At 42.0% G+C, this 17,249-nt stretch overlaps 1 protein-coding gene across 1 annotated transcript; it reads left to right on the plus strand.

Moving 5' to 3' along the window:
• The first annotated feature begins 1,869 nt into the window (after positions 1-1,869).
• crispld2 (cysteine-rich secretory protein LCCL domain containing 2) lies at positions 1,870-12,727 on the plus strand. The gene is made up of 15 exons (XM_060071150.1): positions 1,870-2,181; positions 3,258-3,635; positions 4,544-4,662; positions 6,259-6,391; positions 7,128-7,243; positions 7,841-7,941; positions 8,030-8,191; positions 8,305-8,365; positions 8,471-8,537; positions 8,630-8,760; positions 8,962-9,005; positions 9,106-9,178; positions 9,343-9,418; positions 10,197-10,327; positions 11,422-12,727. The coding sequence occupies exons 2-15, from the start codon at positions 3,369-3,371 to the stop codon at positions 11,471-11,473; spliced, it is 1,533 nt and encodes a 510-aa protein (XP_059927133.1). The 5' UTR covers positions 1,870-2,181; positions 3,258-3,368; the 3' UTR covers positions 11,474-12,727.
• Positions 12,728-17,249: the final 4,522 nt, after the last annotated feature.

The following is a 17,249-nucleotide window of genomic DNA, read 5'->3' on the forward strand; positions in this document are numbered from 1 at the left end:
TATCCTTATTTTAAATATGTGTACAACAGAAAGCCAAGATTAGGAGATCTCTACTTATCAAGAAAAACCATCTCACCCATAGTATCACAGAACATGGTCTGCTGCTCTTAACCTTGTATAAAAGGGTTCTGTATTCAAGCTGCCTAGTTTTCTCATGTTCATTGCTATTTACCCTGGCTCATAACCTATAAACCTTACATTCCACTATACGAGACTGACTGTATATAATTGGAGGCCACAGAAGGCCACAAGCAGCAAGGTTTAGGTATGCAGTGGGTTATTATTGCAGGGATGAATGATTGAGGAAGGAATAACTTGGTATACAATTAAAAAAGCTTTGTGTGTTGGGGTTTTCATGAGCTGTAGCGAGTTTCAATGCATGTTCATTCTGCTGTTTGTTGACTCAGAATCATTTAATCTTGACAACAGCCTTGATGTATGAATCCCAGGTATTTACTCCCTAATTCAAGAAGCCTGTCATTCAACATGTTACCAAATCGCAATCTTCATGGATTTTCCTGGCTCCAAATATAAAATTCATTGTGTTTGTGTGTGGGTGTGTGTTTACGCTGTACGTTTAACCATCCACCTGTTGCTTCTACAACCAGGCTGCAATAAACCTACATTTGTAAAAAAATAAATAAATACAATTCTAAAACATTTTTTTCCATGCTTACAAAGGTAACATTTAGAATTCAAGCAAATCACCCTTAACGCTTTTAAAGCCAAGCCTTCCAGATGTCAGTTGAAATGTAGTTCAGAATATAATGGCATGAACAACATAACTTATAAGCTTAAGGGTAATTTTGTTTTAGACTAAGTATTATTTATTTATTTATTGACAAAGGTAGGGCTATAATTTAAGTGCTTTTAAGCCTTAATAGCGTCTTTTATCAATTGTATCTTTCTAAGCATTGTTGAGATTTTATTTATATAGTGGTATGATAGGTTTTGTTGTTCTTATTAGTGCACACTGAAAATAAGTGCACTGTTGCTGTTACGTGTTGTATCAACTTGACCTTTGCATTGCTTGTCCTGATTGAACAAATCCAAAGGGGGGACCCCTGATTAGGGAGGGCAGGATAATTCTGATCAAAACAACCTAAAACCCTTTCATCAATCTAGTTGTCCTCTGACCATGTAAACTAACACTCCCTATGTGGTTTCATATAAGGCTATGTATTAAATTAGGATGTTCAATAGGGTAATTCAAAGTTCTCCTGGTCTGATGCCAAAAATATTATTATCGATAGAAAACCGGCACCCTCCTCTGGATACACGAAGTATAACAAGATAATATCCAAGGGCTTCCTGGCCATAACCTGAGCGGGGGTTATCCCACCATTAGCAGAGCAGTATGTTCCTGCAATACCGGAGGCTGCCGTTTCAGGACCGCAATCCTAGGACCGTCGTTTCAGGTCCCTAATTTTTCATGCTTTACTCGATACTAATGAATGAATATTCGATGAAGCACATTCCATTTCCAACCCAATACCTTAAGTTAACCATATCAAATAAAAAAAACGGTATACTGTATCTTACATGCGAAACAATTATATTAGGGCTAGAATTTATGAATTTGAGCTTTTCTTTCTAAACTACTGTTCGAAGTATTTTTTTGTCTGTAAATATGCTGTCATATACCGTCGTTACTTAACTTAACTTAAGTTTTGATGTTTTTGTCATCGTAAAAACATGATGCCAAAGCCGGACTGACACTGTGCCCGTTTTATATACATTGGCCTCCACCACTATATTTACACGCATCATAATACTCATAGTATATGAATAGGACTAGAGCAAGATGCCCGAGTAGACTTCAAAGACCGTAAGTGCGACTGATCTCCATTCTTAGTTTTTTCTTTGAAGGTTGCTCGCCAGTGCGTTGGAGAGCCTACGCTGTTTGCCAAGAACATAGCCTACTTTAGGGAGGATAGAAAGCAAGGGAGTGAGAGGCTGGAGCGTTTTTTTTTTTCCGTCCGAAAGGGGTCTCCTTCTCTATATAAGGCACTTTTGAGACAAGTCGAAGTCAGAAGTTCCTCCACTCTATAGGACCATCGCCAAACAGCAGCATACCATCCCTACACCGGCCAGCTCTGTCAGGGGGGAACAGCACTGTAGGGCAGGGGGAAATACAAGATCGCAAACACTGGATTGCATACTGAAGAGACTATCGCATTGGTAAGGAAGTTGTTCTCTTTTCCTTTTTTGTGTGTCTATTTTGATAATCATCCATTGGATCACGTTTGTTGGAGCTATAAACATACACTTGGGTTGTATCTGCTGTTTTGAAATGATTTCTGCTCTGTTCTAGCAATTGCTGCTCTATTGCCAGTAACAATATTATAATATCGACAGCAGGTTACTTCAGTGTATTCGTTTTTGTACAATTTGCATATTTTAAATATATTTCCTGCCATAGGCCTATTTTTTTACGAGGGTATCGAATGTATGAAAGTAATGAGAAGGGCCAAAAAGAAAAGGTGTTTGAGTTGAAGTGTGAAAATCGACTGCCGAGTGCAGGGTGTGGTGCATGGATTGCTGGCAGACCCTCAGTGCCCTGGAGCTGGGGGCTGGCACAGCGTATTGACACAGACCTCCGCGCCAGACCTCAGACTCCCTTCCCCAGCCAGAGGGAAAGAGGTGAAGGGGGGATTTAAGGAGCCTATTCTATTCTCTCTTGTATTGACAAGATCTTCTAATTTCCCCTCTCTCACTCTCTCTCTCTCTCTCTCTCTCTCTCTCTCTCTCTCTCTCTCTCTCTCTCTCTCTCTTTCTCTCTCTCTCTCCATTGTATTTGTTTACCCACGCTGACATCTGCTGTAGTTGCAGATTTGATAGTCATCTCTGGATGCATAGCATTGTCAAGTGACCAACATAATGAATGGTTGGCGTGTCCAATTGGTATGACCTCTGATAGGTTCTTCTTTTATGGTCTTGATGATTATGGTGGTGATGCTCTTTAATTTTTGTGCATAATGTTCATTTGCCGTTCTTGATGGAACAGGTGTACTTAAATACTTTGGAAGAATTTGTTGTAAAAGAAAAATTCTTCTTCTTCAAATTAATGCGAACATTGTTGGATTGTTTTGGTTTATCGAGGTGTGCACTTCAACATTCTCTTGCCTGATATTTCAGTATGCGCATTAGGCTTTGTGTGCCTGTCTGCGTTGACTTTTAATTGAGTCTGTGCCCCTACCTCGCCGTGCTCGCAGCAGGGGAAGACTCACACAGCGTTTTTTTCCCCTCCCTTGCAGGTGAGGAAAGACACAAAAAGCCATCGTCCACACACCTCCACCGACGCTCTGTACCACCGCCCTCAGACACCCCCACCCTGACCACCAAAGCAGAGGGCCAGAGGACCAACCATGACCAGCCTTCAGACTCTGGTCTCCCTCCTCGGCCTGGTGCTGTGGGCCGGGGGGCCGAGCACCTGCCTCTTCCTGCCTGAGTCCCCGGAGCTCCGGCAGCTTCTCAGCCGCTACCAGGAGGAGGAGACGGACCAGAACAGCACCGGCGGAGACGGAGGTCGGGCCCGCCGTGCCATCCGCTGGTCTGACCGAGAGGAGATCCTTCAGATGCACAACAGGCTGAGGGGAGGAGTCTACCCCACCGCCTCCAACATGGAGTACATGGTGAGATCTGGTTCCTTTCCGTTTGCCTTGAAACATTGGACCCGATTGACAATGCTCGGGGCTGGAGAAGATGACTGCGGGTCTGCCTAAGCACAGCTGCGTGTTCCTTTCGCTGTGCTGTACTTTCACTTCTTGCGTGAGTCTGCTATAGAGAGGTTTTGTTTTGATATCGCATGCTTAGAGCAGTGATTGATGCGTAACCTAAACAAAGAGGGATGGGGGAATAAAAGAAGCCTTCTTCTCTGCTGGAAAAGATGATCATGGATGGCGGGTTGTCACTAGCATTCCAGGCCTTGCTTTTTTTTTGGACGGAAATTAACGTTGACTCAACCCTAACCTTTACCTTGGAAAGCAGGTCGGGGGGGGGGGGGGGTTAATAGGAGCATAGGATACCAGCAGGAGCATTCAAAGGAAAATTATAGCATCAATGTACTCCAGTAAAGTATGGAGTATGACAAGAGGGTGAATAGAGATATGGAAAAACAACTATAGGTCTCAAGCAACGAGGTAAAGTGGGGGACAGTGGTGTTCTGTATGTCGTCTGGGATAGGAAAGGATCGGACATTTTCCCTCCCTACACGGTGGGTTTCCAGGCTTTTCCGAGGTGAAAACTAAATCAACGTCGGCCCATAGTGCTGTTTTGTGTCACACCTTGTTTGTATTTGCGGGTCCGGGTCGGAGACCACCACGGTGGAAATGTACTGGGAGAAGTCAGGCCCGACTCAAAGGGAGCCTCTCTCATGGCTGATCGCTCTCATCCGGACTCCCTATCTTCCAATGCAGTCATGTTGCGTAATATGTTTGCAGCGGATGCCGGCGGCTCATCGGCTCATCCTGGTCTTATCATGCAGGCAAAGTAACTTGTACCCCTTCTATGTCCTCTTCCCCTTGTCTCCTCCCCATCCCAGGTGTGGGACGATGATTTGGAACGCTCAGCCACTCATTGGGCCGGTGTGTGTCAGTGGGACCATGGACCCCAGGACCTGCTCCTGTCTATTGGGCAGAATCTAGCTGTTCATATGGGCCGGTACGCATCTTTAGCATCCGCATACACACACACACACACACACACACACACACACACACACACACACACACACACACACACACACACACACACACACACACACACACACACACACACGCGCGCGCCCAACCACACACACACACACACACACACACACACACACACACACACACACACACACACACACACACACACACACACACACACACACACACACGCACACACACACACACACACACACACACACACACACAAACGGCCAACTCAACATGGTTTTCTTGGAGCAATATGTTGTTCCATGCTGAGTCATAAACCCTGTGGTATGTGTGAATGAGCCGTTGCTTGCTACACCAGTACAGTGTGTGTGCGCTTGACTTTGTTCCATGTTAGTGTGGGTGTTCAGGGTGGTGTCTTTCTCGAGGGCGGGCACAGCATGGGGTAGCTGCTGTAAATTGCACTTTCATGAGAGGACTGTGCAGAACCGCTTCTTTTTACTTCAGATGATATCCATCAGAGGAAAACCTGCTTTCTTTGCCGCCCCCTCTCTCTCTTCCTCTCTTTCTCTCTATCTCCCTCTCCCTCTCCCTCTCTCTCTATCTCTCTCTCACTCTCTCTCTCCCGCTCTCTCACTCTCTCTCTCTCTCTCTCTCTCTCTCTCTCTCTCTCCCTCCCCCTCTCTCTCTCTCTCTCTCTCTCTCTCTCTCTCTCTCTCTCTCTCTCTCTCTCCCTCCCCCTCTCTCTCTCTCTCACTCTCTCTCTCCCGCTCTCTCACTCTCTCTCTCTCTCTCTCTCCCTCCCCTCTCTCTCTCTCTCTCTCTCTCTCTCTCTCTCTCTCTCTCTCTCTCTCTCTCTCTCTCTCTCTCTCTCTCTCCCTCCCCCCTCTCTCTCTCTCTATCTCTCTCTATCTCTCTCTCTCTCTTCCTCTCTTTCTCTCTATCTCCCTCTCCCTCTCTCTCTCTCTCTCTCTCTCTCTCTCTCGCTCTCGCTCTCGCTCTCTCTCGCTCTTGCTCTGTTTATCTCCTTTTTTACGGCAGCAAAACTTACTACAAAGCATTTTCCCTCCCCTGTTCTTCCACTGGCCATTTACGCAGTTGGCACTTTTCAATACCGTAAAAAGAGATGTTTACAACAGGGACTGGCTTTGATTTGCCTGGCTGTGTAGCTATGTTTAGTTTTTCCTTGTGTTTTTTCAGCCGGGTCTGATTTCCCGTACTACGGACAGGAACAAGTTGTAGTTCTGTATGTCAGGTCAAATCCAGGCTGATTATTTGAGTCTTGAGAGAAGGGGGAAGCTAGAGAGCTAGCTAGGCTGCTGTACTGCATTGAATGCTCAGCCAAAATACCACTGCCAGTATATTTCCCTTGGCCCCTGCTGGCACGATGCAATGACATTTGACTGAGTGTGTGTGTGCGTGTGTATTTAAATGGATCGATGTGTGCGTCTGCATCAGAGCTTGCATTTTTCGTTTGTATGTGTGTGCGTGCGTGTGCATGTGCATTTATCTGTGTGAGTGTGTGGGTGTTTGTCTGTGTATGCATACACATGTGTGTATCCATTCACATTAAACATGCCTTTCTGTGGCACCCAACTTGCAGGTACCGCTCGCCAGCCTACCATGTCCAAGCCTGGTATGACGAGGTGAAAGACTACACCTATCCTTACGCCCAGGAATGCAACCCCTGGTGTCCGGACCGCTGCTCAGGGCCCATGTGCACCCATTACACACAGGTAAAAGATGCAGTGTTATAAAGCCACATTAGCCTCATGAACTCTGTTGACCTCGCATCTGGTACTTAAACCGTAGAAATCAAAAGCCACAAAGCGGAGGAAAGGGAATCGACCAGACCACCTAACACTCAGCTTTTACTTACTATTTGTATTTTTCTAAATAAACTCAGCTCCCGCTCCTGGCTGCACCTTAAAAAAAGCCCAATCACTGGCATCTGGGAGCCATTCCCAGACACACAAGCCTCCTCGCTGCTTGACCTATTTTCCCCCAGAGAGACGCGGCAGGGTTCATTGCCACATTGCAGGATCCTCATTCTCCGCCTGTCCTTCATTTGCGGGGGAATGGCTTAAACACAGTGGTCCAACTGGTCCCACCCATAGATAGTATGTCCCTGTGGACACTTCTTTTAAAAATACAGGCATCATTACCGACGTCATTGTCTGGTCATTTGCTGTTCCTGGTAAAGTTGTGTAGAGGAGGATGGATTGGCGAACAATTTTAGGCCTCATTTCCGATCCTAAAACGAAAAACTGTGTATGGAAAATGAAAAATAAGAAAAACAAACTGTATGATGCGCATCGCTCACTGGGATGAGGTAAGTGAGAAGACACATGTCTCTGACCTTAGAGCCCCATTAATATGCCACAGTCTTGTCAGTCGTGCATAACCACCTTCATAACCATCCAAAGATAACTTCCTCTAACACAGGAAATTTGCGTTCTTCCCCTTCATCAGCTGGTCTGGGCGACCACTACCCGAGTTGGGTGCGCTGTGTACACGTGTCCGAGGATGGAAGTGTGGGGAGAAGTATGGGAGAATTCTGTTTACCTTGTTTGCAACTACTCCCCCAAGTAAGCTTCATACTCTTTGTTTACTTAATACTCTCTCTCTCTCTCTCTCTCTCTCTCTCTCTCTCTCTCTCCCTCTCTCCCTCTCTCTCTCTCTCTCTCTCTCTCTCTCTCTCCCTCTCTCTCTCTCTCTCTCTCTCTCTCTCTCACATTCCACTGTTATGTTCTCAACGTCTATGTACTCTCCAGCCTTGTGAACATGCTCTCTACTCCAAACACGATGGACCTATGCAGCCGTTTATCTCACAGCATGCGGTGAATAGAGCACTAGCAGGCAGAAGCAGAGCCAGCATGACCACGCCTGAGGATTTGCCTGAAAAGTGTGTTTGACATATTGAGGTCATTAAACCTCCTGTAGAAAGTAAGAATAGAGAAATAATGACGGGAAGGGAAAGAAAAATATAAGCTGACCTGCCAGTTCAAAAGGGAACAGGGAGTGTTTTTATGAGTCTTTGGGACTAATGAGTATTTGGTGTAGATCATGTGCAAAAGGTAATGGAATAATTAAGTGAGCAGGGGTGCAGACATGGACACTTGTGAATCCATGTCTGCAGAATGAGGATTAGTTTCCATCCACTTCGATGTTGTGTCCATCTCCAGAGGCAACTGGATAGGTGAGGCGCCATACCAGCATGGCCGTCCTTGCTCCCAATGCCCCCCCAGCTATGGAGGAGGCTGCAAGAATAACTTGTGCCTCAAAGGTGAGCCAAACTCGGATTAGTAAATAGGATTTATGATCCGAAGGACCTTCTTGAAAACGAAAGAAATTATTTTCCCACTTTTTTCCAGACACACACACTCGCACAGAGTCTGAGGATATGAATGAGGTGGAGAAGTCTCAGCGTCCTTTGCTCCCACGTCCCACCACAAAGCCAACTCCTAAACCCAAGCCAGCCGCCCCGAAGAGACCCATTGCCAGGGCTTCCAGCCCTAAGACTAACACTTACCTTGGTAGCAATCTATCTAGGGCTTAATGATTCTGCACATATTTCATTTCTAAACAACCTTTTCGATTATTTCACGTTTCTTTCAATTTTAATTTGGATAATTTGTTTGCTCTTCAGCTCAAATCATTAAGTGTGAAACCAGATTGCGGGATAAGTGCAAAGGAGCATCTTGCAACAGGTCAGTATTTCTTACGTTACCTGAGTTGAAGCTTGTATTATTTTCTGTATGTTCTAGTTCCAATCCAATGTCATGACCTCAACACATTTCTTTCTTAATCTGCAGATTCAAATGTCCTGCAAACTGTTTGAATAAGAAAGGAAATATTTGGGGTACTCTGTTTTACGATGTGGTAAGTCTGCCACTTTGAATCTCATATTTCTGCACTGCACAAAGATGGATAGGAAATGACCCTAATGCAAGTATTCCCTGTATGTATCGCAGCTATCAAGTATTTGCCGTGCCGCCATCCATTACGGTGCCATTGATAACAATGGGGGTTTGGTGGATGTTACCAGAATGGACAAGTTTCCCTTCTTTGTCAAGGCCACTAAAAACCGCATTGAATCCCTCAGGTAAACATCGCTGCTTTGCTGCAAGTTAAATACCAAGAGAGCTATGATCGCACTTACATCCTTGAGCAATTATATATATGACCAGATTATATCAGGGACTTGAAATGCAATAATGAAGGAGTAATAATATGTGTTTATTTTAATATCATTTTTCTATGACAGTATATTTCTCAGTTTTACCATTGTGGTTTTCTTCTACAGCAAATATCAACCTAGCAATGCGTTTTCGGTTGCTAAAGTGGAAGGTAAGCAAGGCTTTTCTCTTCTCAGCAGAAAACCAGAGCAGCATCTAATATGGATTTTACATTGCATCACATGTCTTTACTACTTGGCCTTCATCCTTAGAAATGTCTGTCGACTGTTATACGACAGTGGCCGAAATCTGTCCCTTCAAAAAGTCCTCATCCAGCTGTCCAAGGTAAGGTTATTTTAAATAGAGTAAGATACTGCACCACAAGTGTTTTATATCTGCAGCCACACATATTTAGTCGCAATATATTGAGATGATGGTCGAGATGATGGTTGAAAATATCCCATAGTCCCCAAAACAATATACCCTGAATTGCAATGTTTTACTTTTAGAGTCTTCTGTCCAACAAACTGCAAGGTCCAGCCATCTTACTGGTCACCTGTTATTGGGAACACCATCTACAGTGATGTAAGTAGCTAGTCGGATCCAGAGATTAGTTCTAGCATCTAGCTCCATGGCATGATTTATGTGAGCGGTACTGCGGCCTTTCTCCCGGTGAGAGTTTTGTGGGGGCACTATATACTTTGGATAGCCCAGTACTTGACAAGAATGGTGAGGGGTAGTATGATGCCAGCAATGTGTCGCCAACTGCAACCTCTGTACACTACTACTAGCTTAGCCTTGACATGAGACTTGAGAGGACGGCAAACTGAGGGCTGCTTGCTATGAGAACCTGGTGCCAAGTGCAGCGTTTCTTTGGTCTCAGTTCTACATCTTTTTTTAATCAATGGTTTAAACAAAATTGTGTGGATTTAATTACATTGGACGCATACACACACAGAGGAGAGGATTAATGAAGCGATCAGATGTGGTCCCTCTGTTCTTCATGACCTTAATGGTTGTCACATTTCAGAGATGCTATGACAGGTCAGCAGGGGCAGTTCAATCTGTGTTCACACCACACACAATCATAAGCCTGCAGGAGTGTGTGTGTGTGTGTGTGTGTGTGTGTGTGTGTGTGTGTGTGTGTGTGTGTGTGTGTGTGTGTGTGTGTGTGTGTGTGTGTGTGTGTGTGTGTGTGTGTGTGTGTGTGTGTGTATCTGTCTGTCTCTTCTTTGTTTTTGCTGCTGGTGTGGGCCACATGGGCATCAACACTTATGTAATCATATGTTACAACTACTTACTATATATTTCTGCATATATATTTCTGCATACATACATTTATCATGTATTTTTACTCCCACAGAGCTCCAGTATATGCAAAGCTGCTATCCATGCAGGGACGATGAAAGCAGAAGGTGGTTATATAGATGTCCTGCCACTAGTGAGGAGGAAGAACTACGTTGGGGTCCTGAAAAATGGTGTTCAGTCCGAAAGGTAGACATGAGACATCCTAAAAGCCATATTGATGCACTAGGACATGAATTTGGTCATAGAAGTCGTTCTGCATTATTTCCCGGAAAATATTAAAGAGATGGCCTCTAGAGCAATGAGATGTTACTCTTGGCCCAGTCTGAGTAGAAAGTGGGATGTGAAATTACCTACAAAATAAATAAATAGTCATACAGGCATTTTTTAAAGTGATATCGACAAAAGAAGCCAAAGTACATGGTTTTGCATGTGATCACCCATATCCATTCCTCTTATCACCCGTTCACCTCGTCTCTTAAATCATGCTCAACAATGTGGTTGGCTAGACCTTAGCCATGAAGGCCTCTGTGTCCGCATCCATTGGCAGGTATAGCCTGTGGAGGAATGGTGTGGTGGAGCTCTGTGGACGGGCCACACACAGGAGCTGTTCTAGCATCAACCACTGTATTTCACTGGAGTGTGAAAAGGGCTGATTGTTCACAATGATCCTAGCTCGAGTAACAATCCAATACAAAAACTCCTTTGCTAAGATCACTCATGTGGAGGACAATAGGAAGCTTAAACCACGGCATGTGTCCCAGATGTAGAGGGAAGGGGGTGGGGTCTTTTACTGTCAGTAATTACAGCCTATCCAATTATGTGAGGATGGAAAAGCTGTTGGCCACCGACACAATGTTTTTCTAGGGAGATAATTACCTTGAATCTGAAACCTATACACTCGCCTCATCGCTGACATCAGTTAGCACGGCGGCATTTCAAGGCTGTTTTGTTCATTTGCCAATAGTAGGTCATCAAGCTAACAAGAGTCGGTATTGGCGGCTGGAGAGGTCCAGAACGGCAGTATGGCAACAATTTGCCAACATTTGAGACCTTCCACAATGTATTTGTATACACTGTAGATGTCCTTCTGTAGGGCTCATGTCTGGAAGGATTACAGGATAGGCCACTTCGATATGACGATTGGTAGATCGGCATAGCTAGAACAAATAGAATCATTGTCTTCTAGTTGTAAGGAAGGAATTGCCATGTGCTTGATTTCTATACAGGAAGCACATGTGTTTGTAGACTGATTCATGAAAGTCCCTTTTTTTCTTTGACAGTAAAAGCAACACAGAAGGTGGCTCTTTCCGCACCTTTGCGGTGAGAGAGTGAGGCTCCTACTCTTGGGGCCAGAGACCCAACACTCCCAGGACAGAAATTGCCCAGCAGGATTAATATCATGGCAGCATCACTGTCTGGATGAGTAGGAAAACAAGTCATTACAGATGATTTGTATTTTCAAACGTAATAACCAGTATAATTAATAACTTTCAGCCTTTAATGGACTTTTCTCTTAGGCCAAGAATAAAGATGCATATATTTTTATAGAAACATCTGCGAATGCAGATTGTTATGTTGAATCAAGATTTATTGAACAGCTGGTGCTGTGAATCTCTATATTTGATTTAAATACAATGGGAGTAACAATATTATGTTTACATTGGAATTATTAAATATCCTTACATTTATGAATTGGTTTTAATACATAGGAATGTAAACTGATCACACTGTATTTAATCATTTTGTACAGAATGTATTTTATATTGTGTTTGAAGAATTGAATACTATATATTAACAGTTTCTTTGTTATCAATGTAGATTTCCTCTGACTTAATCCCCATTTAGTTCCTTTTGGATTCTAAATGTTAAACTAAATGCATTTCTAAATGTTATTTATAATTTATATATTTTCTTTATTTTGTGCAAGGATGTATTGTAGTGTGATAGTACCTGTTTTAAGGAAAAATAATAATTTGGGGAAATTAAATGATGGCCCCTCCTAAAGACAAATGAATGTTTTTACAGTCCAAACCTCTATTACGTTGATGCATGTAATGGGCAATTGCTTAAAGCATGTCAAAATACAGCTCAGCATGTATTGTGCAACTGCTCAAAGATATTGCTATTTGGGATTGTTGAGCAACCACCATTATAGTAGAGACATCTTTGTAATTCTTTGAGTTTAGCGTATTGATATTTTCTTAACCTTAATATGAGGATTATGATCATTACATCTTTAAATCTGACAAATCTTGCCTGACTTTTCCTCTTAACTTCAAGGAAGATTTAATTTAAAACTTGGATATTAAGCACACCATATTGCCCCGCCTCTAAACAAAGATAATTTTCTGTTTTTATTCCTTCAACATAATTTAAGCTATCTCGGGGTCAAGTGCTATGGTAGCATTGCATTCACTTTTGTACATTAATGGACATAGTTTGTAAATACTTTTTTTTTGTTTTTGAGAAGTCCTTTGTATAATAATATAATGAGTGACTGTGTTATTATATTGTTTTGATAAAGGCATTAGATAGGTTCCCTTTTTTCACAGAATTGAAAAATAAAATATTAGTTACACAACCTAACATTTGTCTATATCCTCATTATATTAACATAGAACCATAGACGATTGATTGTCATGCAGAAGAGCTGTTCTGTCATAGGATTTAGCACATTGCTATGGCACTTAAACCTACAACAATTCTACAATTCCAACATCTCCCTCCTAAAGTGAATGGCAAGGTGAGCCTCATGATTGGTGTTCGGCCATATCCTCATTAGGGGAACAGGGCACACCTGAGCTACACTGCCCAGTTGCTATTTGGTCGAGGCAGTGCAGTTCTTAAAGAAGCAACACAGTCAGTTTTCTCCTCAGAGAAACAGTGGTATAAAGTTGTAGCATTTTCTCAGGATTCTAGTTCATCGGATTTCCAAAAAGACTTATTAAGGCATTTTAAAAAGACGATTTGAAGTATTTTTTTGCATTTAGTGAAGCCTTTTTCTAAGCATGATAAGCATTATTATATAGCAGGGATGGGAAACTTTCATGATAAAGAGGGCCACATTTTTCATCATAACCATCGGAGGGCCACATGACTGCACACTTCAACTAAACGTGAGCTGAGAGAAGCTACACAATTTTGAATTTGGTAGATATGATTTCCTGTATTCTGGTGCATTTTGGGGATGGCCACTACCTAAAAACATACATTCATTTCATGTTTTCCATGCTCAAACAGCCACATGAATGGTCAGTATTTTTATCAGTGCATAGGGCTCACATACATCATCATTCAATGAAGTCAAAAAACTGAAAAACAGTGGCCCAACATTTAAGTGCAACAACTCAATGAACTCAAACCCAACAAGCAGTTGTAGTAGTTGTAGTGGCGACTTAAGTGGATATCTTTAATGACTGATATCGCTTTTAAGCAAACTAGACGCATGGGTTTGCCTTCGAATTCTATGAATTCTTCTCATCTTTCTTGACCGAGTTTTCTGTAACTCGATCAATTATTATTATTATTATTTTTTATTTTTTTTTTTTTATTATGTGCGGGCCTGACTGAGTGAGGAAGCGGGCCGCACTGAGTGAGGACGCGGGCCGCCAGTTGCCCATCCCTGTTATATAGCATACTACTGGGGTCAGGGTTAACCCTAACCCTATTAAATAATGTATGAGTGAATTCCTTAGTTAACGTGAACACCATTCCCTACGTTAACATGAACACCATTAGTAAACATGAACACCATTAGTCAATTATTTCTCAACTGATTATCATCACATCAGCGATTAAGGGATGAGGTTATCATTAAAAGAAGTAGCAGTAATAGTAATAGTAGTAGTAATAGTTGTTATAGTAGGAGATATTCCCTGCTTTGGAAGCGATAGAAGAGGTGACCTTTATGAAACAAGAAGTCAGGTCACATATGTGTGGTATGTTGAAACTTTGTACAAGAACATTATAAAGGTTTTGAAGAACCAGGCCACCCAGGATTGGTACATTATCCTTGGAATGGATTCTGAATACTGACTATGGACACTTTCTAAAGCCACATCAACTTTTTTACTCCAACATGATGCAGTGAGTGCAAAGAAATTCCATTAAAACCATAAACCTAGGACCCACAGTGGATATGATATTCGAAAATGGTTGTTCTAGCGCTGAACAATCTTACATCTCTTAATTTGATTTCAATATCCTGTGCACAGCATGCTACTAACGGTGCTGAAAAGGCTTAATATCTACAGTTTGGGTTTACTTTATCCAAAGGAGTGTGAAAGAGCCAAGAGAAAAACAGAGAGATATACAGAAAGGGGATAGAAAAGCTATCAGACCAAACGACTTGTCTGCAATAAGTCAAGGGAAGACCTCAAGGTTTATGAAGGAATGATTCTCAGTTTCAGTTAAGCCGTTGTTGGAGCAGTCTTTGGCCACCTTGCTGATAAACAACTTGCCTGCGTGATTCATATTTTGGGCTCTCATAGTCAACAGGGAGAAAAATGAATTTTAAGATTTACACCTCCCCCCTAACACACAGTTCAACCCCCAAAAGTTAAAAGATATAAAAATTGCAAACAAATGGAAAACACGAGAACTCCCAATTTGAGTTGTCCCTGATTGACCTCCCTCAGATGACTGATGTATCTGTGTCTGCTCCTATCTTGCGCTGTGTTGAACATGTTTCATGTGGTGATTCATACTTGAGCCCAGGAAACTCACTATCCTTGTTTAAGTAAGTGCACGTATCTTACAAAAAAACAAAAAACACCATCTATGCAGTAACAACACACAACGCAATAACAATTACAACAAAGATCACACAATGTGTGCATTTGGAAGACTGTTCTTTTCTGTGAACAGTTTTGTAATCTTATCTAATTACCTTATTTAAGATACAGAAGATCCAGACAAGCTATGATATTTTTTTTCCATGGCCAAGGGAAGACACACTGCACCTTGTGGTTTTAAGAATGTTTTGGATTTAGTGAGCCTAAACTTTGGGATGTGTCTAAAATGAAGTATGCCTAGTCTTCTGCTAGGGAGCAAGAGTAAGAACCTGTCATTTGAAAGAGGTGTGCATGGCCACTGCCAAAAGCACCAGATCAAAACTAAATGATCAATCGTTGTAGCCTAAGTTAAGAGTCAGACTGATAGGCCTGTATACTTTGTTAAAAAATGGATGTGTTTCCTCCACATCCTAGATGGTTGCAGTTTGAGAGCCCATGCATGATTATCATAATCAGCCTTCGTTTACTCTTTGTTTCTCCATGTTGCTATTGTGGCAAATATTTTCACAGACTTATTCGGTTAGTGTAGGAGGAGTCATATTTGCTTTCTATTTGAAACACATAATTGGATCTTATTTTTTGGTTTGGTTTTGACTGAAGGAAATTCAGAGACATTTATTTTTAACTGACCTAAGGTAGTCCTGAGACTATTACTTTGTAAATCTTAAGGAAAACATAAAGGCGGTTCAGCACATATGCCTTGGTTGGTTTGGCAAAGGAACACATTGGAAGTTATCGGAGGCCCATACTTTCTCCTTTTGGTTTTGCACTTTATAGTGTATTATTTTTGAACCCGCCTGCTCAGTTACTTACCTATCTTCCTGCCTGCCAACTACCTGCTAAACCTACCTGTCTGCTTGCAGTCAGTTTGAATAAACATCCCAAGAGCATATTATTCATTTATGCCATTGCAAAATGAGTCAATTGTATATTAAAGTAATATGCCAAGATATCGGTCAATTGGCATTTGCTTGTCTTATTGCCGGATTCAGAATAGTTGTTTGGTTCAAGATTCATCATTGTGCGTCCAGAAGGGGAGTTTACTAATTTAGCATAAGCTTTCCGTTAGTAGCTACCATTGACTTGCAGGGTTACCATAGCCTAGCTTTTAGTTACTAATTTACAAGGATTTCCAATGTGCTTCAGAATAGTTGCTTATTCTAAGCAAGCTTATTCTTATTTTTGGTGCTTTGGTAAAAAAGCCAACTGTGACAATAATAAATTATACAAGGCTACCTGTTGATAATATTATTGAACTATTTTTATTGTCGGCCTCTGGCTAGGTATTCTATGCAAAGGTTTATCTTTCAGCGGCGCATCAGATGTAGCCTAATAATCAAAGTACCGAATTATCTGTGTGTTTGTCGACAATAAGCGACGATTTTGAAAATATTAGAAATCTTTGGAAAGTCATTTAAAGTGTATTCCCCTCACATAAAAATGAGCCAGGCAGATGTAACTCAGCAGGTCAATGGAAGCGGCTAATGGAAAGCCCATACTAACCTGGCGAGCTGTCCGGCATCAGCATCAGATTCGAATTTTGCTTTTGTTGACTTTCTTGATTTTTTAACATAGTAACCAGAAAGAATATGTAAAATATATGAGGAATATCTAGAGGATATGTAGAGTATGTCTGTTTCTATGTATGTATGTATGTACAGTTGTGCAGGAATGTGCGAAATATGAGCATGGAATCTGCAAATGTTCACAGAATTAACTATAACAATATGTGCAATGTGCAAGGAATATAGTCCAGGGAAATGCGCATTATGCGCATTGAGACAGGCGTGGAGACGTTAACGTTAATACAACATGTAGTCATCACATCATATTTAATTTCCACTTGGTTCGAAGCTGTGGAAATTATCTTGTATATTACAGAAACATGAGCATCTGCACAAACCAGAGAGTAGTGTCAGGACAAATAAACCAATAAAAACACATGGGACTGATGCATACCTAGATGTCATACCTAGATGTAAAGTTTTCTTCTTTCTGACTTACTTTGGCAACTTTGGCTTGTGTGTGTGTGTGTGTGTGTGTGTGTGTGTGTGTGTGTGTGTGTGTGCTTGTGTGTGTGAGTGTGTGCATGTGTGTGTGAGTGTGTGCATGTGTGTGTGTGTGTGTGTGTGGTTGTGTGTGGGTGTTGTATTCCATGTCAAACAGGGCCATCTGTGACCAAAAACAGGCGGTGTGTATGGAGGGATAAAGTGAAGGATTTATGTAAGGTTAGAAAGTATAGATGAAATTGCAAATGCCTCTAATTTGCATGACCTTGAGGACGCCACGTTCATAATGAGAGGCAAGATGTTGTG

The sequence above is a fragment of the Gadus macrocephalus genome, chromosome 14 (assembly GCF_031168955.1).
Source record: "Gadus macrocephalus chromosome 14, ASM3116895v1".
In the NCBI taxonomy this organism is placed as follows: Eukaryota; Metazoa; Chordata; class Actinopteri; order Gadiformes; family Gadidae; genus Gadus; species Gadus macrocephalus.

Excerpts from the sequence above, each read along its gene's own strand:
- crispld2 (XM_060071150.1), top strand. The coding sequence starts at position 3,369 with ATGACCAGCCTTCAGACTCTGGTCTCCCTCCTCGGCCTGGTGCTGTGG. Across the intron at positions 7,244-7,840 it reads GTTTGCAACTACTCCCCCAA|AGGCAACTGGATAGGTGAGG; the intron begins GTAAGCTTCATA and ends GTCCATCTCCAG. Across the intron at positions 9,006-9,105 it reads TTCGGTTGCTAAAGTGGAAG|AAATGTCTGTCGACTGTTAT; the intron begins GTAAGCAAGGCT and ends CTTCATCCTTAG.